The 26,359-nt window shown below is 42.8% G+C and overlaps 2 protein-coding genes across 7 annotated transcripts in view; one reads left to right on the forward strand and one right to left on the reverse strand.

Moving 5' to 3' along the window:
- The window catches only part of DOCK5 (dedicator of cytokinesis 5), a 261,149-nt gene extending 245,390 nt beyond the window's left edge, over positions 1 to 15,759 (forward strand). For all 6 annotated transcript variants that reach the window (XR_014060920.1, XM_081516237.1, XM_081516228.1 and 3 more), the window contains 7 exons: positions 1,519 to 1,602; positions 2,432 to 2,569; positions 5,366 to 5,532; positions 11,343 to 11,511; positions 12,171 to 12,309; positions 13,693 to 13,796; positions 14,756 to 15,759. Coding sequence is in view for 5 of the 6 variants with exons in the window: in XM_081516237.1 (XP_081372363.1) it covers positions 1,519 to 1,602; positions 2,432 to 2,569; positions 5,366 to 5,532; positions 11,343 to 11,511; positions 12,171 to 12,309; positions 13,693 to 13,796; positions 14,756 to 14,860 (906 nt within the window). In the remaining variant the exon portion in view is untranslated. The remainder of the gene's footprint in view (positions 1 to 1,518; positions 1,603 to 2,431; positions 2,570 to 5,365; positions 5,533 to 11,342; positions 11,512 to 12,170; positions 12,310 to 13,692; positions 13,797 to 14,755) is intronic.
- Positions 15,760 to 22,532: 6,773 nt separating this feature from the next.
- GNRH1 (gonadotropin releasing hormone 1) lies at positions 22,533 to 25,626 on the reverse strand. Its single transcript, XM_081516670.1, has 3 exons — positions 25,480 to 25,626; positions 24,238 to 24,333; positions 22,533 to 22,744 (listed from the first exon to the last, which is right to left on the reverse strand). The coding sequence occupies exons 1-3, from the start codon at positions 25,618 to 25,620 to the stop codon at positions 22,703 to 22,705; spliced, it is 279 nt and encodes a 92-aa protein (XP_081372796.1). The 5' UTR covers positions 25,621 to 25,626; the 3' UTR covers positions 22,533 to 22,702.
- Between the last annotated feature and the right edge of the window lie 733 nt (positions 25,627 to 26,359).

Below are 26,359 nucleotides of genomic sequence, written 5' to 3' on the forward strand. Positions count from 1 at the left end.
TGTGGTGGCTTCTCTTGTTGAGGTGAATGGACTTTAGGGCTCATGTGCTTCAATAGTTGTAGCGCTAGTAAGGTCAGTGGTTGCAGCTCCTGTGCTCTGAAGCAGGGGCTCAGTAGTTGTGATACATAAGCTTAGCTGCCTCGCAGCATGTGGAATCTTCACTGACCAGGGATCGAACCCATGTCCCCTGAATTGTCAGGCAGATTGTTAACCACAAGACCACCAGGGAAATCCTACAGGCCACCTTTGGCATCCCTTGCCTTGTACATTACTGTCTTCTCCTTGTCCCTTCACGTGGTGCTCTCTCTGTGTATAGGTATCTGTCTTCTCATGTCCCCTCCTTGTAAGGAGACCAGTTAGACACCAGTATCTAAGGGTTCCTCCTACTCTAACATGACCTCATCTTGACAATTACCTCTGCAGCTAGTCTGTGACCATATGAGGTCACATTCTGAGGTTCCAGGCTTAGGACTTCAACCTGTGCCTTGGGGGTGGGGACACAGTTCAACCCATCAAGGACAAAGTTTGCACATACTCTGTTTTCCACAGAAAATGAGCTGACCTCTTATAACCCTATCCTATAGTTTAAGGAACTCTTGGATCTCATGTTATAGGGTGGTCTTTCTGAGGAGTGGAGGAGAAGAGTAAGGGGGAAATTTGAAGGTCTCTAAAGCATTCTTAGAAATGATGGTTATGGTATAGGGGGGAAATAGGTAACTCCAGTTTTGAACTCTGTTGGAGCACAAATGTTCACCACAGACTTTGGTTTTTCTCCCCTAGTGAATTCTGTCTTTAACATGATGTTGCATGTAACACCTATGTTTGTAGGTTGAGTTTGGGTATATTTCCTTATCATAGGGCCTTTCCATCAGTGTTTATTGATAATGTCATGGGTGATGTGGTCTTGACATACCATAATAAATGCAACCTGCATTTACCTGCATTTAATATTTTCAAAACCGTTCCACATCTGTAGCATTTCTCGTGTTGTCCTTAAAAATAGCCTTTCGGATTGATGATGAGTAAAAGTGTTAAATCTTTTACAAATCTTCAGGAATTGTGATACAGTCTGCAAGGCAGGAAAGCTCTCAGCCACATCTTCAGCCTGTTAATTTTTCGCTCTTTCATAAATCTAGGTATTTAGTCTCATGAATAACTTTTTGATATTGTTGCTTGGTCTTTTCTTAGTTCTTTGGGGAGCTTATTTTAATGAATGACATTCTCTGCTGGTGCTGTTGATTTGATGTGTATATGTAGCTATGGTTAAGAATGTACTCTTGCTAGGAATTGCATGATTCTAGAAAGACTACAAAATACCCCATTCCTTTTTGAATTGTCCACTCTGGTGGTTTAAGGGCTATCCCAGGAACGGAATCTATGTTGACTTAATCATTCCTGGTTCACCAGAGGGAACAGAGGATGCGTTTCCCCCTTCCCATTTCCTTCCCCTTCCTTTCAGAGTCAGATATACAGATAGGAATGTATTCTCATCAATACTTGCCAATGCTCTTCTTTTAGGCATTTTTTACGGATAAGTACCTGCAGGAGCATCCTGAAGACCTGGAGAAGATTGAGCTGCTAAAGCGACTAATAGCATTGCAGGTATGTCCAGGGAAGGTGTGGTGGACAGCACTCCATGCTCCTTGGGTGACTACCTTTCATGATAGTCTCTAGGGCAGCAGTCCCCAGTGTTTTTGGCACTAGGAACCAGTTCTGTGGACAACAGTTTGTCCTCAGATAGGGGTTGGGAGTGATAGTTTTGGAATAATTCAAGCTCATTGCATTTATTGTGCACTTTATTCCTTTTATCAGTACATCAGCTCCACCTCAGATTATCAGCCATTAGACCAGAGGTTGAAGACCCCCTGCTCTGGGGTGTCCATCTACAAGTCCCCATTTAGGGTTCCTTTTTCATTTAAACTCTTAGAAGCACAACCTATCTTATTTATTTGGCAAAGTGACACAGGAAGAGCATTTCATTAGACTGTGCAGTGTTGAGAGCGGTCTTCTTAGCAGGGAGATTAAACTCCCCCAGTTGATTTACTGACATGTGTTTCCATCTGAGAATTGTTGGTCTCAGTTTCTATCTCTCACTACTTCTGTAAACAGTGGGAGGAAATGCAATGATACAGTTCAGCCCAAGGTGAAACCTATCAGTTTCCCCTGCCTAGAAAGGTCCCCAGGCTCGTGTGGGTTTGCCTTGCTTGCTCCCCTGGTTACTTGTGTCCTAGATGTGTGCATTCCTCTGCACCTTTCACCCAAGGGCATCTGGTTCCCAAGCCCTGTGCTAAGAAACAGCGTTTTCATTTTATATGTTCTATGTCCATCAGTTGACCTGTCCACCTCCACCCTCCATCCTGCCCCAGCCTGGAAATCTGAATCATCCCTGTTCCTAAACCTCATCCCATTCCTCTCATGCCTTTTTCCCCAGATGCCTCTACTGACGGAGGGGATCCGCATCCATGGAGAGAAGCTGACGGAGCAACTGAAGCCACTGCATGACCGGTTGTCTTCCTGCTTCCGGGAACTCAAGGAGAAAGTGGAAAAGCACTATGGGGTCATAACACTGGTAGGCTTTGTCTCAACAGCCTATGAGCTTTTCTTTTGCCTGACCTTTTTCTAGTCTCTTCTATTGTTTGTGATACTGATCCATTTTTCAGATGCCAAATGAGTCAAAGTAGACTAGGAATGGCTTGAAAACATGGGGTGGGAGAGGGAGGGCCAGGTCGGAGAAGGCATGCTTTGCTCTTGATGACCTTCAACTGTTGTTGTGTTGGACAGTGGTTCTCAAACTTGAATGGCCATCAGAACAACCTGGAAGGCTCATGAAGACACAAATTGCTGGGCCACATGCCCTGAGATTTTCATTCACTTGGTCTGGGGAGAGGCCCAAGAATTGGCATTTCCAGCATGCACCAGGTGGTGCTGTGGGACTAAGGACCACATTGTGGAAACCACGTTACTAGAAATTGGAATTTCCTCATCCCAGACTCTACTTATTTGTGTCCTATCTAGCCCAACTCTTATAGTTTTTCCTAATCTTTTTGTAATTTTATTTTTTGTTTTGGTGAAACATTCACACCCTTTGCACCTTCGAAGAGAAGAAACAATTGTGAGTTACCTTTGACAATGCATGTAGCTGATTTCATGATTTTTTAAGGATAGTTTAACATTTCTCACTCTGGCTGGTGGCTCAGTCAGTTAAGAATCCGCCTGCAATGCAGGAGGCCTGAGTTCTATCCCTGGGTTGGAAAAATCCCCTGGAGAAGGAAATAGCAACCCATTCTAGTATTCTTCCTTGGGAAATCCCATGGACAGAGGAGCCTGGTGGGCTACAGGCCATGGGGTCGCTAGAGTCGGACACAACTTAGTGACTAAACCTAACATTTCTCATGGCTACGATTTTCTTTTTTTCCTTCCAAGAAATTAGTTGGAGGGGTACATGGGCCAACCTTTTCTCTCCTACAGTTGATGGTAAGCTTGGTTCCAGCTTCATATAGCTGTCCTTTTTAACATAAATATATCCTACTTTCTTCAAAAGTTGTATTCTTGAACTCCAGATTTTTAAACATTCTCTTTCCTCAAATCATAGCTCTGAATTTCTTTTCACGTATTGCTGTTCCCCAGTTCCCACGCCTCCATCTCTATTTCCTTTCTCTCCCGAGTGTCTTTCTGATTGTCTCTCATAGTCATCCAAGTGTTTAGAGGCCTTCCTATGAGTTCACCTCCTCACCTGCTGCCAGTTTTCTTTTAGGAACATTTGTCTTCTACGCAAATTCCTAGATGGCAAAGACTTGGCTTTCACTCAGTGAATTTAGTTTTTATTAGACCCAGGTCAGTATTAAGATTTGGATTTGATATGGTGGCCTATGGGGATAATCAGTCCTACCAGAGACATGTCTTATGACAGAAGATCCATGTTCCTTTACTTCCTAAGATTCACCAGGATAAGCTTTAGGTGTATAGTTTCAATCTTAAACTCTTCTCTTATTCCAATATTTGTTTTTTTAAGTGCCCTCTTTCAGAAGCTAAGTTGGAGAAGCAGACAAAGCGTTTTGCTATCCTGTTGATGGGTAATGAACATCTTGGTTTTTCCCTTCTCATGGGACTGGCAGAAAATTAGGGTGAATTTTTCTCTAGTTTTAGAAACAAGGCAGGTTTAACCTAAGTTGTGTCTACAACTAAGAATAGAAGGTAGTGGGGGAGGACTGCACAGGGGGAGTGAGGGAGGAATGGATTGGGAGTTTGGGGTTAGCAGATGCATGCAAATTATTATATGTAGAATGGATAACGGGGAAGGCAGTGGCACCCCACTCCAGTACTCTTGCCTGGAAAATCCCATGGACGGAAGGAGCCTGGTGGGCTACAGTCCATGAGGTTGCTACAAGTCAGACACAACTGAGCGACTTCACTTTTACTTTTCACTTTCACGCATTGGAGAAGGAAATGGCAACCCACTCCAGTACTCTTGCCTGGAGAATCCCAGGGACGGGGGAGCCTGGTGGGCTGCCACCTATGGGGTTGCGCAGAGTTGGACACAACTGAAGCAACTTAGCAGCAGCAGCAGCAGAATGGATAAACAACCAGGACCTACTGTATGGCACAGGAAACTATACTCAGTATCTTGTGATAAGCCATAATGGAAAAGAATATATAGTGTGTGTGTGTATATATATTTATCAGTCAGTTCAGTCGCTCAGTTGTTTCTGACTCTTTGTGACCCCATGGACTGCAGCACACCAGGCTTCCCTGTCCATCACCAACTCCTGGAGCTTGCTCAAACTCATGTCCATTGAGTCGGTGATGCCATCCAGCCATCTCATCCTCTCGTCCCCTTCTCCTCCTGCCTTCAGTCTTTCCCTGCATTAGGGTCTTTTCTAGCGAGTCAGTCTCGCATCAGGTGGCCAGAGTATTGGAGCTTCAGCGTCAGCCCTTCCATTGAATTTTATATATAAATATGTATTTATATATATCTCTGAATCACTTTGCTGTACATCAGAAGCTTAACAACATTGTAAATCAACTATACTTTAACAAAATAAATGTAGAGTTGTTAAATACACAGAAAATGAACTCACAACTTAGACTTTAAAATGTCAGAATGTTGTGATATACAATTAAAAAATATCTCATTATATCATATTATAATAAGCAAAATAGTGTGTCAATAAAATCTGTCCAACTACAGAAAAAGAATATAAGTATTTGTAGTATTTAACAGCCAATGAAGCACAAGCACCAACCTATCAGGACGGGGTCCCAGCACCAACACAGATGGGACTGGCCATAAACCAGTGGGAAGTGCGCCAGTTGCTAGGGGCTGAATTCCAGGTCAGCTAACCATGAGGGGTCATGTCTCCTTCAGCCGCCCAACTTGACCGACCGGAAGCAAAGCCGCACAGGATCTATGATGATCCCCTACATCATGTCATCCACACTGCGGAGATTGTCCATCACCTCAGTGGCGTCCTCTGTGATCTCCACCTCTTCTAACTCATCTGATAATGCTCCTTCCAGACCAGGATCTGATGGGTAAGGCTTTGATCTCTCATTGCCAAGAAGGATGGGTACATCTTTCCTAATGTTTGCCTTTGGTCACCCAAGTGAGACTTGGTCAATGTGGATGTGTCATCTTCATAGGAAAATAACTCACGGTACCTGGGTTATTAGTTTTGGGATCTTTCTCATCATCTTCCTCATGAGGAATACCATTATTTACATGATAGTAACAACAGTTATGAAAAATAGGAAAAAAAAAATCACCCATAATCCTATCAAACCCTATCACCCACTTAGTCATATCCTAGCTTCTCTCACAATAATTTCTAGTTATCACTTGCCTTTTGTTTTTCATTATTTCAATTAAAATTTTTTTTTGGCTGGACCAGGTGGCATATGGGATATCAGTTCCCTGCCCAGGGATTGAACCTGGGCCATGGCAGTGAAAGCTGGGAATCCTGACCAGTAGGCCACTGGAGAAATCCTTCATTATTTCAATTTTTAAAAATAATTTAAACATTTATTTCATGAATAGGAAATGTAATCACATATGAAATTTGAAAGGTATGAAAGGGTATATCATGAAAAAAATCTCCTATCAGTCTCAGACTCCCAGCTTATCGGTTCCACTCTCCAGAGGCCAGTGATAATTAGGTTCAGGTTTTGTTCTGTTTTTTGGCTGCACTGCTGAGTGTGTGGCTCTTTAGTTCCCCGACCAGGGATTGAACTCATGTCCGCTGCGTTGGAAGCTTGGAGTCCCAAGCACTGGACCGCCAGGGAAGTGCCCCAGGTTCTGTTCTTGGTGCCTTTCCAGCAGCTTTTTATCTGTACAGAAGCAGTTCCTAAATACATATCCTTTCCTACGTTTTTGATTTATAAATGGTGGTATATAATACTCTCTCTGCCTTGCTTTTTTCACTTACTAAATCTTGGAAGACATTCCATTTCAGAACAAAGAGAGCTTCCTCTTTTCTTTGAGGTTAGACATCTCATGATACACCTACACCATAATACACTCCATCATTGTTTCCTGATGAACATTTGATTGATTTAAGGCTTTTACTATCACAGTAGTGATAGCAGTGAATCATGTTCAATATATATTATTTTGGGGGTGGGATGAATTTGGGAGATTGGGATTGACATATACACATTATTAATGCTATATGTAGAATAGATAGCTAGTGAGAATCTACTGTATGGCACAGGGAACTCTACTCAATGCTCTGTGGTCAGCTAAGTGGGAAGGAAATCCGAAAAAGGGGATACAGGTATACATATAGCTGATTCACTTTGCTGTACAGCAGAAACTAACAGCACTGTAAAGCAACTATATCCAATAAAAATTAATTTTTTAAACAGAATGGAAAAAAATTACTTTGTAAATATTTAATTATATCAATATAAGAAAAAGTCAAGAAGTGAAATTACTCTGTTAAACATATATAGCTGCAGTTCTCAAAATTATTCCTAAAATGACTTTCACAGAGATTATAACCATTTATAGTCCCACCAGCAATATGCAAGGGTGCCTGGACACTCACACCTTGCCGCCAAATTGTGTATCATCAGGCCTTTTAACTTTTGCCAATGTGATAGGTGGAAAATGTTTTCTTGGCATGGGGATTTTGTTTTGTTGCATTTGTGGTTTTCTTTCTCTTGTGTGAAGTTGAGCATTTTTTCATTTGTTTAGTAGCTTGTGTATATTTTATTTTCTGTGAACTGTGGTCACACATGTACATTTTTCTGTTGGATTCTGGTCCTTTGTGTTGAGTTGAAATATTACCCCAATTTTTCCTTTGTCTTTTGACTTTGCTTCTAAATTTTTATTTAGTTCTGCTGATTTTTGTTTAAATGCAGTCAAATACGTTAATACTTGATTTTATGACTTCAGGATTTTATATCATGGTTAAAGTCCTTCCCTACTGTAAGACTACGAAAAACTAATTTTACAGTTTCACTATTTATAATAAAATCTATGATTCTTTTAAATTTATTCTACTATAAGGTATGAAGTATAGAGCGAATTTTTTTCCATGCTTGGCTTGCCTATAATGTTAAGTGACCAAACCATCTTTTCTCTACTGATTTGAAATGCCCTCCTTATTTAAAAAAAAAAAAATCAAATTCTAGTATGTTCTTTAGGTTATTCATGGACTTTCCTCCCATTTCTTAGACCTCTACCTATATGGTTCATGCACTTCTGCTAATCCAGTCTTATTTACTGTAGATCTTAAAGGGTTTTATGGAGAAGGAAATGGCAACCCATTCCAGTACTCTTGTCTGGGGAATCCCAGAAACGGAGGACCCTGGTGGCTGCCGTCTATGGGGTCGCACAGAGTCAGACACGACTGAAGTGACTTAGCAGCTAAAGGGTTTTAAGTGGCTAATAGTTTTTTTCAGAATTTGTCTGGATAGTTTTACTCAGTGTTTGTTTTTGGATTAACTTGTCTGGAATCCTGTTGTTATTTTTATTGGGATACGTTACATTTATGGATTGAGTGTATGGCTTTTTGATGTTCAACCTTCCTTGCCAGAAATATGGAGTGCCTTTCCATATGTTCAAGCTTAAAATATTTTAAAGGAGTGAATTCATAATTGTGTTCAAATGGAAAAGCATTGCATGTACCGTTTTGTGACCTACTGCTTAATTTGATATAAATGATGAATATTTAACATCACTGTGAATTTTAATGTTGCTGCTGCTGCTGCTAAGTCGCTTTAATTGTATCCAACTCTGTGCGACCCCATAGACGGCAGCCCACCAGGCTCTGCCATCCCTGGGATTCTTCAGGCAAGAACACTGGAGTGGGTTGCCATTTCCTTCTCCAATGCATGAAAGTGAAAAGTGAAAGTGAAGTTGCTCAGTCGTGTCCCACTCTTCGGGACCCCATGGACTGTAGCTTACCAGGCTCCTTCCGTCCATGGGATTTTCCAGGCAAGAGTACTGGAGTGGGTTGCCATTGCTTTCTCCGATTTTAATGTTGAATATAAGTTAAATCTTTTGATTTAAAACTTAATTTATAATCTTTTAATTCCATGCTATAATAGCCATACCACAAAAATAACCTGTTCAAATGACCTTCTACCTGGAAATTAAATGTTTTTTATTTCTTATTTATCCATCCTTTTACATTGACATAGATATCTTTACATAGTTGCAATTATCGCATGGATAGAGTTTGGTAATGTGCTTTTTCCTCTTTGTCTTTTTATTATAAGCACTTTCCATGCTGCTATATAATCTTATTATTATTTTTTTCATCATTTTTGATGGCTATTTATCATTGCAGCATATGAATGTGCCATAATTTATTCTTTTCCCTATAATAGGATGTTTTAGCTGTGTCACTCTAAACAGATAATCATAAAAGTTCATTATAAATTTAATGTAAAAGCATTTAGGTTGTATCAATATAAAATGCATTTATTAAGAATTGTAGCATATATTTGTGTCATTTAGCTTTATGATCACTTAAGATATATTCTCATATCATTTCTAAGCTTTTTGGTTAACATGGAGTATAGGATGCACTTCCAAAAGCATGTATGACCTATTCAGGAGAGGCATTTTTTTACAGTTCTTTTTTTTTAATTTTTATTGGAGAACAGTTAATTTACAATGTGGTGTTAGTTTTAGGTGGACAACAAGTGATTCAATTATACATATACATAAATTCATTCTTTTTTAGATTCTTTATAATTCTTGCTGTATTATCACAAATACTAATATGCAATGCCATATGAAATGTATGAGTGACTATATCATTTTTCATAATATATTCACTTATATTATGTATTTTTATTATTTTTAATCTTTTAAATTCCTAAAGATTAAATAATACCTGGTTTGTTTTTCTCTTTTATGGTTTTGGTCATGCAGTTAAAGAGATGCTACTTACTTTGTGGAAGGGCTTCCCTGGCGGCTCAGATGGTAAAGAATCTGTATGCAATGCCGGAGACCTGGGTTCAATCCCAGGGTTGGGAATATCTCCTGGAGAAGGGCATGACAATCCATTCCAGTATTCTTGCCTGGAGAATCCCCATGGAGAGAGGAGCCTGGAGGGCTACAGTTCATGGCGTTGCGAAGAGTCATGTAGAAGTTCTGTTCTGTTCAGTAAGACTCTTCTTAATTGAACTCTGGCCCATTAAAAAAAAAAATTTTTTTTTTCAAGTAGCTATTGAGAACCAGAGACCCCGTAATTGCTGATCCATTAGGGCAATAAACACAGAGCAGATGACTGGGGTCCTCTTCTTGCTGTGACCCCAGGCAAGGAGGGTGATTGCTCTTGCCCACATTTGCCCAATGAGTAAGAAACCAGTCAGTCTAGAGGTTAAGACTCTGTGCCTCCAATACAGTGGGTGTGGGTTTGATCCCTGGTCAGAGAACTAGGATCCCACATGCTACACAGGGTGGCCAAAAAAAAATTATTTTAATTAAATAGTACTTACTATTTTTCCCTTTATAACTGATAAGCAGTTTAGGGAGAGATATTTCAAAATATCTCTAGACTCTCTTGTTTCTCATCAAATTCTTCGCCTCTGTGTATTAGCATCTAATCATGATTCTTATTATGGCATTTGAAAATTTGTCATTGTAATTAAAAAAAATTTTTTTTGAGAAGTTCTCCTATATGTTAGGGCTTCCCAGGTGGCACAGTGGTAAAGAAACTGCCAGCCAATGCAGGAGACAAAAGAGACACAGAGTCGATCTCTGGGTCAGGAAGATCCCCTGGAGAAGGAAATGGCAAACCCACTCCAGTACTCTTGCCTGGGAGATTCTATGGACAGAGGAGCCTGGTGGGCTACAGTCCATGGGGTCACCAGGAGTTGGACATACTGAGCATGCATGCACCTATTTGCTAGGTACTGTTTAAGTATTTTGTAATAACCCTTTGAAAGTGAAAAAAGTATTAGTTGCTCAGTTGTGTCCGACTCTTTGAGGCCCCATGGACTGTAGCCCAACCAGGCTCCTCTGTCCATGGCATTCTCCAGGCAGGAATACTGGAGTGGGGTAGGCATTCCTTTCTCCAGGGGATCTTCCCAACCCAGGGATCAAACCTGGGTCTCCCACTCTGCAGGCAGATTCTTGACTGTCTAAGCCACCAGGGAAGTCCTAATAACCTTATGAGATAGGTATTATTATTATCCCCATTTTTACAGATAAGTAAACTGAGATATGAAAAGATTATCTGCCCAAGGTCACCCAGCAAGTAAATGTAGGTAAGATTTGAACCCAGGCTGTAGGGCTCCAGGACTTGTGCTCTTATCCACTATATAATGCTGCCTGTTCATCTTTTACTGTATGAACTCTGTCTTTACCTATAAGTTTAGTAAGATCTTATCTTCCTAGCATAAGATAAATATTCACTAGTGTTTTCTTGACATGCTTGGATGGCCTCATTTCTGTACTTGTAGACCTTGAGATGTTCAGTTGGCAGTTGGAAGTTCAGATTTAGAACCTGAGAAGGAAGCCACAGGGTAAGGTGCTGTTGAAGAGTATATCCTCTGGTTTTGTGGGCATCAGTTTTCACTGTCAGGTGATCCGTGTTTTCTGACTTTGTCCTTGTTTGTAGCTGACAGGTCAGTCTTTTTTTTTTTTTTTTTTTTTGACATGTAGTTGATTTATAATGTTGTGTTAATTTCTGCTGTATTGCAAAGTGACTTGGTTATACATCCTGTATATTCTTTTTCATAGTCTTTTCCATTATGGTTTATCACAGGATACTGAATAGAGTTTCCTATGCTGTCGAGTAGGACCTTGTTGTTTATTCAGCCTCTATATACTAGTTTGCATTCACTAACCCCAGCCTCCCAATCCTTCCCTCCACCACCCCTGATAGGTCCATCCTGGAGCCACTTTTGGAGCGCAGGGCCTCGTCAGGGGCCAGAGTGGAAGATCTGTCCCTCAAAGAGGAGAGTGAGACTCGGATGAGCAAGCTCAAGATTAAAGACTGGAGTCTGAGCAAGTCCCAGGTCATCGCAGAGAAAGTGCCAGAACCTGATCTGATGGTAAAAATAAAAAACCCAAAACAAGATGGCTGTTAGTTTTCCACCGTGTTCCCTGTAGGCAGGCTTTTCACCATTGACATCATAACTGTGAGTGACCAGGTTGAAGCCTGGCATGGTTTCTCAGGACACAGCAGCCTGGGATGGGCTCAGATCTCAGATGGTGCTAAGAAAAGCATGTACAGAGATCCAACTCTCTAAATCAGTAATGGCGCAACATCTACTCTCAGTGAAAATATGTGGATTGATGCTTAGAGTTGTGGTTCTCACCACCATGTTCCATGAGCCCATCCAAACATTGTCATTTCCCTTCTTTTAATTTAAAAAAAAAATAAAAAGTACTTTTTCTTCCATAAGCCACATCATGTTGTTAAATGTGGTGGGACCGGGTATCCCTGAGAATCAGGGTGGCTCATCTCCAAACTAAATGACACAGCCCATTGGTTCGCTAGAAAATAGTCTGTAGGCTGGTGATTCCCTATTTGTGTCTTCACCCTCATACCCCCCTCGTGCTAGTGTGGTAAACTTACAGAGGGCTACCTGGAATTTTGCCCTTTAACAAGATTCTGCTCTGCAGACAGGGTTGTTTAAGGAGTATTGATGAGTTCGACCCTCCTCACCGTGACAAGGTTTTGCTGTGTTTCCCCCCACCTCCCCACTAGAGCCCAGCCAAGAAATCACAGAGACCCAAGAGTCTCCAGCTGTCGGACAATCGGCTGACACCATTTCCTGGCACTTCGCCTCCGCAGTCAACACCCCTGAGCCCACCCCCACTCACTCCTAAAGCGACCAGGACCCTGAGTAAGTTTACCTGTAGAGACCCCTTATAGTCATTGATGGAGTATGTTTATGAATCTGGGCCATTTTTCATCAAAATAGCCACAAGGTGTCTGAGATGATAGTCAGGTTGGTTCAGTTTGGTGGTCATGGGTGTCATTGAATTAGATTAGTGTTTGACCAGAGTCCTTAGGTTGCTAAGACTCATTAAACTTTTCTATACAGGGAGCCATGGGGCTTTCCTAGTGGCCCAATGGTAAAGAATCCACCTGCCAATACAGGAGACACAGGTTCAGTCCCTGGGTGAGAAGTAGGAATCCAGGGAGGAACTCCAGTTCAATCCCTGGAGTAGGAAATGGCAACCCACTCCAGTATTCTAGCCTGGAACATCCCATGGATGGAGAATCCTGGCGGACTACAGCTCCTGTGACCATAGAGTCGGATGTGACTTAGCAGCAGTACAGGGAGCTCCATAGAGTTTCACTGCCCGTTTTCCAATGCTGATGGTATAAATGAGATAGATTGGACTAGGACTAGATAGAAAGTAATTTAGGAACTGTTGGGCAAGTAGCCATGTGCTGTATGTGGAGAAGGGTCCGAAAGGACAAGAAATAGACAAATTACACTCAGGTTTGGGGAGTCAGCAGTACACAAGTCCTGAGATGAAGTACAAGGATGCTTAACACAAAGGAGCAGTGGAAGAACAGATCATCACCCCAAACAGGAGACTATAGTCAGCCAACATCAGAGTTAATCAGGCACAGTTTCCTGGAGGAAGTCGATATTGCACTCTTTAAAATCAGGGGTACCTAAGCTCTGGGATCTCATGCCTGATGATCTGTGATGGAGCTGATGGAATAATAATAGAATAATAATAATGGAATAATAATAATAATAGAAATAAATGTAGTGTGCTTGAATCATCCTGAAACACCCCCCCCACCCCCCCGCCACGCCACCACTGCCACCACAGTCCATGGAAAAGTTGTCTGCCACGAAACCAGTCCCTAGTGCCAAAAAGGTAGGGGACTGCTGCTTTAAATGATAAAATTGTAATAGTCCAATATAACCAGTATTTATTAACTACCTAGTTTGTAACAGATGTTTTTTTCTAAGAACTTGGGATATATCAGAGAACAGAAAATATTCTCATCTTCAGTGTAATAGTGACACCCTTCAACAAAACATGAATTTTTACTTAAGAATTTCTCATGATGCCTTCTGGTGAAGGAAGGGTGCTACGTGTGTCCCAGCGGGTAAGAGGTCTTCGTTCTGTCCACAAAAACCGTAGAATGTGACCTTAGTGATTTGATTGACCAGTTGGTTTAGGGTGGCAGTGGCCAGCGGAAGTGCCATGAGATTCCTCAGTGAGCTCATCTGCCTTCACCTACTTTGTGTCATTTCCAGGCTCCCCGTCGTTGCAGACAGATGGACCGACAACGGCTAATGTCCCACCGCCCCCTCCCCCCAAAAGCAAGCCCTATGAGAGCAGCCAGAGGAACTCCACAGAGGTAGGAAGGTGGCAGTGGACGCTGGGGCTGGGGAGCACCCACCACTCATGGGAATGTAACCTTGAATTTCCCCAGGTTTTTGATAGGCAGGTTGTCCCATTGATTTGCCACTCTGATCAGTTTTTGATTCATCCCTGAAACGATGAAAGAGAGGGGAGTTTTCAAGGGGAAGGAAGAAGCTGCCGTCTGACCTTTCACTGGATTGAAGGGCCCTCACCCTGGGTCCAGAGGAGGGAAATAAGCCGGGAGTTCTGACTCATACCTGAGTGAGTGAGGGATAGTCATTCTGGAAGGGCCTCCAGTGGTTTCCTTTATTCATTCAACACATATTTACTGAGCCCTTACTATACATATGGGCTTCCCAGGTGGCACTAGTGGTAAAGGATATGCCTGGCAATGCAGGAGACACAGAGACACAGGCTTGGTCACTGGGTCGGAAAGATCCCCTGGAGTAGGAAATAGCACCTCACTCTAGTTCTCTTGCCTGGAGAATCCCATGGGCAGAGGAGCCTGGTGGGCTATGGTCCATGGGGCTGCAAAGCATCGTACATGGCTGAACACATGGTAATGCTATTTTGGGGAGGCTTCCTTGGTGGCTGAGATGGTAAGGAATCTGCCTGCAATGCAGAAGACCTGGATTTGATTCCTGGATCAGGAAGATCCCCTGGAGAAAGGAATGGCACCCTACTCCACTATTCTTGCCTGGAGAATTCCATTGGCAGAGGAACCTGGCACGCTACAGTGCGTGGGGTCGCAGAGTTGGACACGACTGAGCACACGCACAGAAAAGGGCAAAGGGGGAGATTAAATTAGTCATATCCCTTTTTGCCTTGCAAAGCCTGTGTAGATAAACTCAGGTCACTTAGAAGCTAACACTGAATGTTGGAAATGTGGAAGAGAAGGCAAAATTAGGAAGAAAGGGAAGACTCATGTCTCCTTTTGTGTATCCACCCCACCAGATTGCGCCCCCACTGCCTGTCCGAAGAGAAGCCAAAGTCCCACCCCCTCCACCTCCAAAAGTACGGAAATCCGGCATCCTTTCTTCTGAGCCTGGATTCCAGTAAGGATCTTATCCTCTCTCTGGAGCTCTGAGCACCTGGACCATGGATGCCTGGGAATTGGCCTTGGAGAAGCAGGGTCCTCATTGCCCAGGGTCCCTGCTGGCCGCTTTTCCTGGTCTGGAACTGACGTTCACCAGCTCAACACTGGTTTCGTCTTTTCAAAAGCCTCTTTTTGATTCATGCCTGAGGCCCTGCCATTTCTCCTCCAACCCATGTGGAATTCCACAGTTGGCCACTTCCTGTGTTTCTCCCTCACCATTATTACATTTCAGCTTCCAGCACAGAACCACCGGGGTCTTCAGGAGCCTGGATAAGTTCTTTGTTGGTGCTGGTGGTGGGAAAGTCCTCACAGACCTGCTCCTTAGAGGAATTTCCTGCTTTGTTTCTGAAAAGCGGCACTTAAGACATTGTTTTCTCATGTGGACACACCCTGTGATACAACCTATTGGAAGAGACCAACATCAAGTACTTTGGTAGCCAAAATTATCTATCTTTCTGAGGTTTCCCTGTGCTTTTTTTGTGTGTGTGGGAAAGAACATCTTTTTCATGGAGATTGGCTGCTTTCAAGTAGGAATGGCTATCATCGTTGAAAGAACGTGGACTCAACCGTGAGCCCTGAGCGCATGTGTTTCCCCCACCCCCCTAAACTGCCCCCCTCCACCTTCCCAGGAGTTCCCCACACTAACGGTCCTCTGCACGGCAGTCACTTCTTCCTATGACGGACCCCCGAGGCTCTGACTTTTGCACGGTTTCTTCTATTACCTCGGAGCTCACATCACTGGATATAAGGGACTTCGAAGCTTGGATTGAACTGCTTTGCTTCCAGATCTCATTGGAATGGTTTGGTGGCCCCCCATCTGCAACCTGATTTTATCCTGGAGAATACAGTGCAATATCTCTCATTGATTATTTATTCCTTCTTGATTGTTGAATTGATTTGATGATGTGTTCACGGTACCCTCATCAGTCCTCTTTTCAGAAGAAAAGATGGGGTGATTCAGAGGATCAAATATTACCAGCAGATACGTAAATAGCCACACAGAGTTAAAGACTTTTTGAGCTCGAAGGCCCTTAAAAGTCCTACAACACCTGCCCCCCCCCCCATTTTGTAGATAAGGAAATTGAGGCTAAACACAAAACCCTACTACAGACTCTTCCTAATAACCCAGCTTGCTCATTGAGTTTATACCTAGATAACATCTCTAAAAGACAACCCAGATGAATTCTTCAGTCCCTACCCCTAGCTGGAACAACAGTGGAAATGTCCCAGATAATTTCTGTACTACTTAGCTTTTTATGGCAAAATAGAAAACATTTAGAATATGGATGCCTGAGTCAGCCTGTAGGTATGCTCACCAGGGACTCTTCCACAGCCTGGCCAGGTCACCTTGCCTTTGAGATCCAGGAGGGGTGGGGGGCTTCCCAGATGGCTCACTGGTAAAAGAATCTGCCTGCCAATGTAGGAGACACAGGAGATTTGGGTTTAATCCCTGGGTCGGGAAGATTCTGTGGAGAAGGAAAGGGCAGCCCGTGTCACTAATCTTGCCTGGAGAATCCCATGGACAGAGGAGCCTGGCGGCTATAGTCCTTAGGAGTCAGACACAACTGAGTGACTGAGCACACACAGAGGGGAGAGAGAGAGCTTTAACTTCCAAAAGTTTGGGTTTGCTTGCCTGCCTCTTTGGGTGCCTGTTTCACCACCACTCCTTCTAGGAGAGATGTGTAAATTGATCACAGCATCAGGGAAGTAAAACCTCTCAGATGTGTCCAGGGTCACTGAAGAAATGAGAATGCATATTTGCTAGTGCTGTGTTCTTTCTTTGGCTCCACTCAGAGCACTCGCATGTGATGTAGCAGAAAGATGTGAAGAAGCCAGGGCTCTGGAAGTAACCCGTTCAGGTTTGAATCAACCCAGCTATGGCCTCTCTCAGCTTTGCACACCCCCTTGAATTATTTTAAATTCTCTTGAGCTTTCTTCACCTTTCAAAATGGATATCATCCCTCCCACGCAGACTGCCGGGGGTTCAAGTGAAGCTGACTCGGTGAGGTAATCCTCACTCTGTGGGCCTTTCTTGTCTCTGCTGGGCCTGCATAATATTTGAAGCTCTCCACAACATGATCGGTCTTCATTTTTGTTTTTTTAGAAGATAATTTGGAGGGTGAGTGCAGATTAGTTCTGCACACAACAGTCCCTCTCCAAAAGGTAGCGTCTTATATATGACTAAAGACAAATTGTTAACATGACCTGAAGAGAGGGGACTTCCCTGGTGGTCTAGTGGTTAAAACTCTACCCTTGCAATGCAGGGGGTGTGGGTTCGATCCCTGGTTTGGGAACTAAGTTTCCACATGCCACGTAGTTTGGCCAAAAATATTTTTTAAAAGATCTGGACTTGATTTTAAGTGGCATGAGAAGAGGAGGAAGAGATAATTTGCAGGGCTGACCTGGAACCCAGAGCAGCTTCTGAGAAGTTACGTGGCAGACTGGCTGGAGGGGATTCATGAGCTTTACATCCTGCCATTAAAAGAGGATGTAAGCTATGTCACAAAAGAAAGAAATCTGAAGCATGTTCCTTTCAAGTCACAAGGATGAGTCATAAGTTCTGGCCTTTGGTCAGAGGTTGGGGCTTCCTAAGGGGCACAGTGGTACAGAATCTGCCTGCTGACGCAGGAGACAAGGGTTTGATCTCTGAGTTGGGAAGATTCCCTGGAGGAGGAAATGACAACTCGCTCTAGTATTCTTGCCTGGAGAATCCCATGGACAGAGAAGCCTGGCGGGCTACAGTCCCTGGGATCACAAAGTTAGACGTGACTGAGCACACACACAAGGGACATCCCATAGACCAGTGCCCAAACACATTTCCTTTTTTAACATAACGTTTTCCCATAAGATTCCCTTCCCACATTCACGCAAATCCTAGATCTCTTCTGCCTGAATACACAGGATTCCAGGTCACGTGGTGAATAAGAGGTCCCAGGGGACACTGGACTGCCCACTCTTGGTCAGAAAGAGTCCCGTTTGACAAAAGATCCTAAGTAATGTCCGTCCTGAAGTCAAAGGGGGAAGCTGCAAAGAGATGCTTTAGGATTACCATAAAGGTAGGCAAAATACTGAAGAAACAACTGGTCCTTATTTTCCTTGATAAGAACTCTGAAGTATTGAAAGCCCTTGGAAGTAGCCCCCAAATTGTCACAACCTTTGTGGATATTGGTTTATGGAATTTTTGTTTGAAATCCTTTCTTCCCTCTCTCTTCCTCCCCCCATCTTGGCGACTTGTCTTGCTTTGATTTTTTTTTTTTCCAAGAATCATTTCATTCAGCATAGATTAAGCGCTTACTGAATGCCAGACACTGTCCTAAACACCCAGGTTGTGACAATCCACTGTGTTCAAAGGGAACAGCCCCGGATACAAGGATTGTGGTATGTCATGGGAGTGGCAAGAGAGTGGCATTGGACTTAAGGGAAGCCATAAATAAGGTCCTGGGCCAGGGGTTACTTTCTCTTTCTCCACCTTCATGCCTTGATTCCAAAATTACAGTTGTTTTCCTCTGTCAGAGAGACCCATTAAAAAAACATCTGCCACCCTCAGATCGCTAAGACAGAGCCAGAGATCAAGCAGGATATGAGATTATAAGCTGCCTTTTCTAACTCTAAGCTTGGAGACTCCTTTCCCTCTCCTTGCCCTTGAGTCATGGGATGATTTCTTGTTTTGAAATTAAGGTGTAATATTCAGACAGTTAAGGGCACAAATCTTAGGTGTACAGATGAATCCAATTTGATAATAGCGTACAATCAAATCACCACCTCAAAGAGCCACAGACTCCTCCCAGCCGCATGGAAGTCTCCCTGGCATCCATGCTGTCATTTATCAAAGGCATTTAGAAGGCCCTTCCATTTGTACTGTCCTTCCTGTCATTTTGCAGGTTTAATGAAAAGGGAAGGAAAAAACCCTACTATCAACACACAAGAAGACTCTATAAAGGGTGTACGTTTGGCAGGTCAGTTTGGTCAGTCCCTGGACCTTAACCTGAATTTCTTCATATAAAGTACATGTATACATTTGTGTGTGTGTGTGTGTGTGTGTGTGTGTGTGTGTGTATTTATTTGAGGTTACATGATTTTTTTAGAATCCCTTCAGGCCTAGCTTTCTTTTAAGTGAATGAAAAAGAGGGGTGGAGAGTCAGAAGAAATCTTGTTTCTCTTCTGAAGCTTTTAAATCCTTAACACATGACTAAGTAGTATTGTAAAGTTAAATTGGAAAAGGTAAGTTGCCCTTTGGGTGGGTTGAGAGTGGAAGTATCAGTTTTACTCTACAAAAGGAGAATGTTTTCCTTTTAAGTTCATGATTTCAGGCTGATGCTTACAGTCCAGCCAAGACTTATCTCCTTTCTATGCATCCCAGATTCATCCAATAGCCACATTTTGTGAATTGTTCATCCAAACTTTGTCAAAAGCCCAGTTGCCTTGATTGTGCAAACTAGTTGGGTTTCAAACACAAAGGGGTAAGAAGATATGCGCTGAAGTAGAAACATTTTGTTCAGATTTGCTGTAATTTATTTTTTTAATTAAAAATGGAAATGTATTTTAATAGAAGTGTATTTGGTTGATTATTACCTTTATATTAGTGAAATGAATTCATTCCTGAACATTTCCCTATTGACATATCACACTCAATAGTCTCTTTCGGTTTCGTTTCATTCCAGGTGGTCCTATTTGTTTTAAATTTGTACTGTGGGGGTCACAGAGCCATCTTTGCCTAAAAGCAATCAAAACTGCAAACTATTTGGTTCTTTCTCAACCCATGCCCCATTCATCCTGTGGCATGTGAGCTGACGGTTTTCTGATAGCTATTTAATACAATAAGTCCCATTTCTTCACTCATTCACTGCAAATAATTAGGCATAGTTGTGGCACTAGTGGTGAAGAACCCACCAACTAATGCAGGGGACAGAAAGAGACGCGGGTTCGATCCCTGAGTCAGGAAGATTCCTAGGAGTAAGAAATGGCAACCCATTCCAGTATTCTTGCCTAGAGAATCCCATGGGCAGAGGAACCTGGCAGGCTACAGTCTGTGGAGTCACAGACAGTTAGACACAACTGAGTGACTTAGCATAAGCACAATGGTGTTAGGAAGTGTTCTAATTTCATTCTTTTACATGTAGTTGTCGAGTTTTCCCAGAACCATTTATTGAAGAGGCTGTCTTTGCCCCATTGAATATTCTTCCCTCCTTTGCAAAAATAAGGTACTCATAGGTGCATGGGTTTATTTCTGGGCTTTCTATCTTGTTCCATTGGTCTATATTTCTGTTTTTGTGCCAACACCATACTGTCTTGAAGCACAGCAGCTGCGATGGCGCAGAAGCATGACCGAGAGGCGCTACCCCACGTCCAAGGTCAGGGGCAGGAGCCGAGAGGTGCTACCCTACATCCAAGGTCAGGAGCAACAGCTGCACTTTGCTGGAGCAGCTTTGAAGAGATACCCCACATCCAAGGTAAGAGAAACCCAAGTTAGATGGTAGGCACTGAGAGAGGGCATCAGAGGGCAGACAGACTGAAACCACAATCACAGACAACTAGCCAATCTGATCACACGGACCACAGCCTTGTCTAACTCAGTGAAACTAAGCCGTGCCATATGGGGCCACCCAAGACAGATGGGTCATGGTGGAAAGGTCTGACAGAATGTGGGCCACTGGAGAAGGGAATGGCAAACCACTTCAGTATTCTTGCCTTGAGAATCCCATGAACAGTATGAAAAGGCAAAAAGATACGACACTGAAAGAGGAACTCCCCAGGTCAGTAGGTGCCCAATATGCTACTGGAGATCAGTGGAGAAATAACTTCAGAAAGAATGAAGGGATGGAGCAAAAACAACACTTAGTTGCAGATGGGACTGGTGATAGAAGCAAGGTCCGCTGCTGTAAAGAGCAACATTGCGTAGGAACCTGGAATGTTAGGTCCATGAATCAAGACAAATTGGAAGTAGTCGAACAGGAGATGGCAAGAGTGAACGTCGACATTCTAGGAATCGATGAACTAAGATGGACTGGAATGGGTGAATTTAACTCAGATGACCATTATATCTACTACTGTGGGCAGGAATCCCTTAGAAGAAATGGAGTAGCCATCATAATCAACAAAAGAGTCCAAAATACAGTACTTGGATGCCATCTCAAAAATGACAGAATGATCTCTGTTCGTTTCCAAGGCAAACTATTCAATATCACAGTAATCCAAGCCTATGCCCTGACCAGTAACGCTGAAGAAGCTGAAGTTGAACAGTTCTATGAAAACCTACAAGACCTTCTAGAACTAACACCCCCAAAAGATATCCTTTTCATTATAGGGGACTGGGATGCAAAAGTAGAAAGTCAAGAAACACCTGGAGTAACAGGCAAATTTGGCCTTGGAGTACAGAATGAAGCAGGGCAAAGGCTAATAGAGTTCTGCCAAGAGAACGCCCTGGTCATAGCAAACACCCTCTTCCAACAACACAAGAGAAGACTACACATGGACATCACCAGATGGTCGACACCGAAATCAGATTGATTATATTCTTTGCAGCCAAAGATGGAGAAGCTCTATACAGTCAGCAAAAACAAGACTGGGAGCTGACTGTGGCTCAGATCATGAACTCCTTCTTGCCAAATTCAGACTGAAATTAATGTATCCATGAAGAGAGATGTACTCCACATCCACCTACTCCTCCACCATCTTGTTCTCTCTCATTTCCTCATTTTAAAGGGAAGTAGTAATATCCACTTTCTAAGGCTGTTCCAAGAGTTAGTGAAAATGTGCATCTATTATATCTAGCCCATTCTGGACAATGAATGGTGCCAGTGCTGTCTGACCAGGGGACATGGGAACATCTAACACCTTTCTTTAACTGACTATAACCCATATGTTTCTGAAGAGAAATAATCAGAAAGATCAGACAGGGGAACAGTGTTATTTTTAGCGCTTGGTCCAAACCTCATTATGCACCTCTTGCTCTGATGAACCTAGAGGGACCAAATGGAGGCCAAAGGATCATTGGACCAGGAGCCCAGCGAGGTCTCCTTTCCCCGAGGCCTCTCTCAGGCTCTGGTTGACTTACAAAGGGATTGGAGACAATCCGGGGTAGGGGGGAGTGGGGAAACTTTGGCCTTGGCCCCATCTTACTTCTGTAGGTCAGAGAGAAAGCTTTCATCCCATAGGAAACTGGACTCAATTGGTATTAGGCTTAGAGTGGTTGTCCTGTGAGTGCAGGGCGGTGGTGGGAGTGGAGGAGGAAGGGAGCCATGGGATTCCTTGAGTCAACAGTAACGTTGCCTTTGTGTTATCTCCTCTTCTCTGTACACACCCCCCCCCCCCGCCCGACGCTGTCAGCACATTTAGGAGCGCACCCCCTTGGAGGCTTGTGGGCTTCCCAGGTGGCACTAGTGGTAAAAAACCTGGCTGCCAGTGCAGGAGACATAAGAGACACTTGTTCGATCCCTGAGTCAGGAAGATCCCCTGGAGGAGAGGGCCTGGCAAGCCACTCCAGTATTCTTGCCTGGAGAATCCTTTGGACAGAGGAGCCTGGTGGGCTACAGTCCATGGGTCACAAAGAGCTGGACAGGACTACAGCAACTTAACATACTAGTATGCGTGGAGGCTTACCATGTCCCTCCCACACCAGAGTTCTGAGTTAGAGACTTAACATTTATGCCATTTTATTCCCAATACAAGTACTTCCATCATGAAATCCATGCAACCTGGTGTAAGAATTTCTGAGATTCACACAATTTACAGATGTTAAATGGGTCACAGATTTCAAAATCAGAATTATACTTCAGTGTTACATCAGTTTTTCTGGTCCTGTGGATTTATATCTTCATCTGCCCAGTTTCCTCTTCAATCAGACTTTCCTGAAAAATAAGTCAGTAAGAAATATATCAACGTTGATTTTCTGAGTTGCATGTCATTGTTTTTGACATTTAAATTTTTTAAAATATTGATATTTAAATAATAGATCCATTTGGTTTTTTTTACACTAAAAAGTGCTAGAGAGCTGGATCATGCTTTATAAATCAAACAAACATAAGATCTGTTAATACATTGTTTCTAAGTATAGGGTGTGAGGACAGAGGTGAAAGAGAAGTTTGTCTTTTGACTTGTTCATCTATTATTAATCCAGTCTTTGCCTCAATTCTGTCTTTCTAGTGTCATATTCAGAAAATGGCACAGCTTTTATTTTACCATGAGGTAAGAAGGATTGGAAAAAAAGGAAATAAAGATATTTGTCCACTGTAGAAAAAAGAGTGGTTTTTACATTTTAGTGATTTGTTTTAAAAAATTTATTTGGTTACACCTGGTCTTAGTTGCGGCATGTGGGATCTAGTTCTCTGACCAGGGATTGAACCCGAGCCCCCTGCATTGGGAGCATGGAGCCTTAACCACTGGACCACCAGAGAAGTCCCTGTCCACTTTTTCTTTGTCCAATTTCTCATCTGCAAATGTGATGAATTCAGGCTTTCTCTATTCCTGGGCATAACTGAAAATGAACTGTAATGCTTTCTCCATAGAATTATCCAGGCAAGAATACTGGAGTGGATTGCCATTTACTCCTCCAGGGGATCTTCCCAACCCAGGGATTGAACCCAGGTCTCCCACACTGCAGACAGATTCTTCACCATCTGAGCCACCAGGAAAGCCTGTAATGCCTTCTAACTGCTGCAAATAAGTGGATCACATTGCTCAGAGTTTATCAGTATTGAATTCAGGATTCAATTTCTATATTCAATTCTCTTTATACATTTTTAAAAAAAATAAAAAACCTACAATGAGTTAGTAGATTTCCATTTAGGGTGGGAATTTGGAAACTGGTTTATCCAGTCAGAAAACCAGAAATCAAATCTGTGGCTCTAAATTGTAAATTGATCAGTTGGAGATTTTTTATTCCAAAGAGAAAGAAAATTCTGTAGTGCACCGTTTTTGATTTCTACATTTCCTGGGGAAAACCATGTTATACCAAGAACTATTGAAGAATTCGGTGGAGAAGTGTGGATTAGCCTAGAGAAGAATAATCTAGAGAGTTTGATGAATATACTTGAAGCACTGACATGTACCTGCGTAAAGAAATTTGTCAGTCATTCCTAAGGACAGAGCTGAGATTAGTGGACACAGTTTGCAAAGAGATTTCAATTTAAGAAAGGAAAAAAGGTTCCAGCCATTAGTACTGTGTAACCACTGAAAAAGGGTGTTAAGAAATGACAAGGGCTCAGTACAAGAGGAATTCAGGCCGTCAGGAAGGTAAGCCCTGCAGTGGCTGAGAGGGAGTTGTCCTAAGAGGATGACCAAAGAGGTGGTACCCAGGACCCATCCATCTCCAAAGCTCCACGTTGTTAACATTGTAACTCACCAGAGCTTCTTTCAGGTCCCTCAGAGGAGAATGGGACTGGTGAACGATGCACCCACAGCGCTTAGGTTCTACTGGCTGATCGACCTCTTTGGCTATCTGCGAAAAAAGAATATTGAAGATGGAGGTAAAGAAATAAGATTTTTCATTTCCACCAAAAATTGTGTGTGGAAGGTGAAGTCAGGGGACTGTGGGACTGAGAAAGTTGCGAGTTGGGATGGGGACTTTATTTTTTTCAATTCTCCTTTTAAAAAATGTTTATGTTTTTTTATTTTCTGGCTGCACCAACATGTAGGATTTTTAAATTTTTTTTTATGGGATGCTATCAGACACTTTTATAGATTGGTGTGCAGCTCTGGTGGCCAGAGTGAGGAGAGATAATATTTTTCTCCCTAGAGGTGATGAGAATGAAGTACTTTGAACCTCACAAGGAGATGGTATACGAAAAAATAAAAGAGCTTATAGTTATGACTAGGATTGATCTTATTTTCTAGTTTTTACTAAATATGTCATAGTTAATAAAGAATTGCTTCACAAATAGTCTGTGGAGAGGATTCTGGGCTTCTTTATTTCATCCTCTGCATGTGCTAAGTCACTTCAGTCATGTTCCACCTCTTTGCAACCCCATGGACTGTAGCGTGCCAGGCTCCTCTGTCCATAGGATTCTCCAGGCAAGAATACTGGAGTGGGTTGCCATTTCCTCCTCCAGGGGATCTTCCTGACCCAGAGATGGAACCCAGATCTCCTGCATTGCAGGCAGATGATTCTTTACCACTGAGTCACCTGAGAAAGAAATTCGTCAGTCATTCCTAAGGCCAGAGCTGAGATTAGTGGACACAGTTTGCAAAGAGATTTCAATTTAAGAAAGGAAAAAAGGTTCCAGCCATTAGTACTGTGTAACCACTGAAAAAGGGTGTTAAGAAATGACAAGGGCCCAGTAACAATATTGGGAAGTAACAATAAGGGAAGCCTTATTGTTTCTAGGTCTTTTGGCGATTCTGTATCCTTAGAGTATAGCTCGCTCCTTTGCACCTGTTCCTCTGGAATCATTCCTGTTCTTTGTTCCATTGGTCTCTTTCTGAATTAAAGTAGGAATGGGACTTGACTTGGGAAGTGCCTTATCTCCCCAGGAATACCGGGGTCAGGGGCAAGAATCCCTAGCACACTTGGGCACACAGAGGATTTTAGTATCCTTCAATTGGATCACAAAAGCCACATCTCATTTTGAAGTTGAGAGGGACTTACCTCTTGGAAAGAATCAATCATGTTCTCAGCATTTCTCTTTCCTCCAGGGCGCAGCCCATAGGACCAGTGTTGACCAGAGCAACCCACCACACAGAGAGTTAGCAGGATTAGTCCAGCTAGAAGTTTGGGAGTCGGCTCCATTCTGAGGAATATCAACACAGTGATAAAAATAGACCCAGACTGGGTTAAGCAAAGACCTCTTTGGTGAAAAGCCTAACACTGGGGTCACTCACTCGGCCCAAGAGGAAATTGGGAGTGATCTACGGTTTTCACATACAGGTACTTTCTTGCCTTGGAGACAAAGCCAGTCCTTTAAACTAACATGTTGAGTACTTTTCAGAACTAAACTATTCTGATTTTTATTATTTATTTGGTTATCCAAACCTCAGGATTCCTCCTTTATACAATTCACATTTTGCCTTAGTACTTTCTCCTGTGATTGAGATTCTTTCCTCAGATGAAGAGAATTGGGCCATCTGCTCTGGAAAGTGGCTCTGACTAGAAGTCTCTGGCTAATAAAAGTTGCTTGACATTAAGTGGTTACCCTATGGTGCTAATTGCGTTTTGCTGAGTGTGTGTCCTTTGGTCTTCCACATGACCGCTGACTGGACCATCTGTGAGCATGAGAGAGGACCTCACACTTTTCAGAGCTCCGAGTCCCAGACCAGCTGCCTCCCTGGCCAAAGCAGCCTTGAGTCATCTGATGACATGTGGAATTCTCACAGATTAAATTTCCATTGGTGGGGAAGAAGCTAAAGACAGAATCAAATATTGCTCTTGCAGTTCCCCACAGGCTGGAGCTCTGTGGCTGGAGGTGACAAGGACCAAGAAGGTCAAGGCTTCTTTAGACACCACACCTGGCCTTAAGCCCTTAGGGTAT

Source organism: Giraffa tippelskirchi, chromosome 1, assembly GCF_054371585.1.
Source record: "Giraffa tippelskirchi isolate mGirTip1 chromosome 1, T2T-mGirTip1v1.2.pri, whole genome shotgun sequence".
Lineage (NCBI taxonomy): Eukaryota > Metazoa > Chordata > Mammalia > Artiodactyla > Giraffidae > Giraffa > Giraffa tippelskirchi.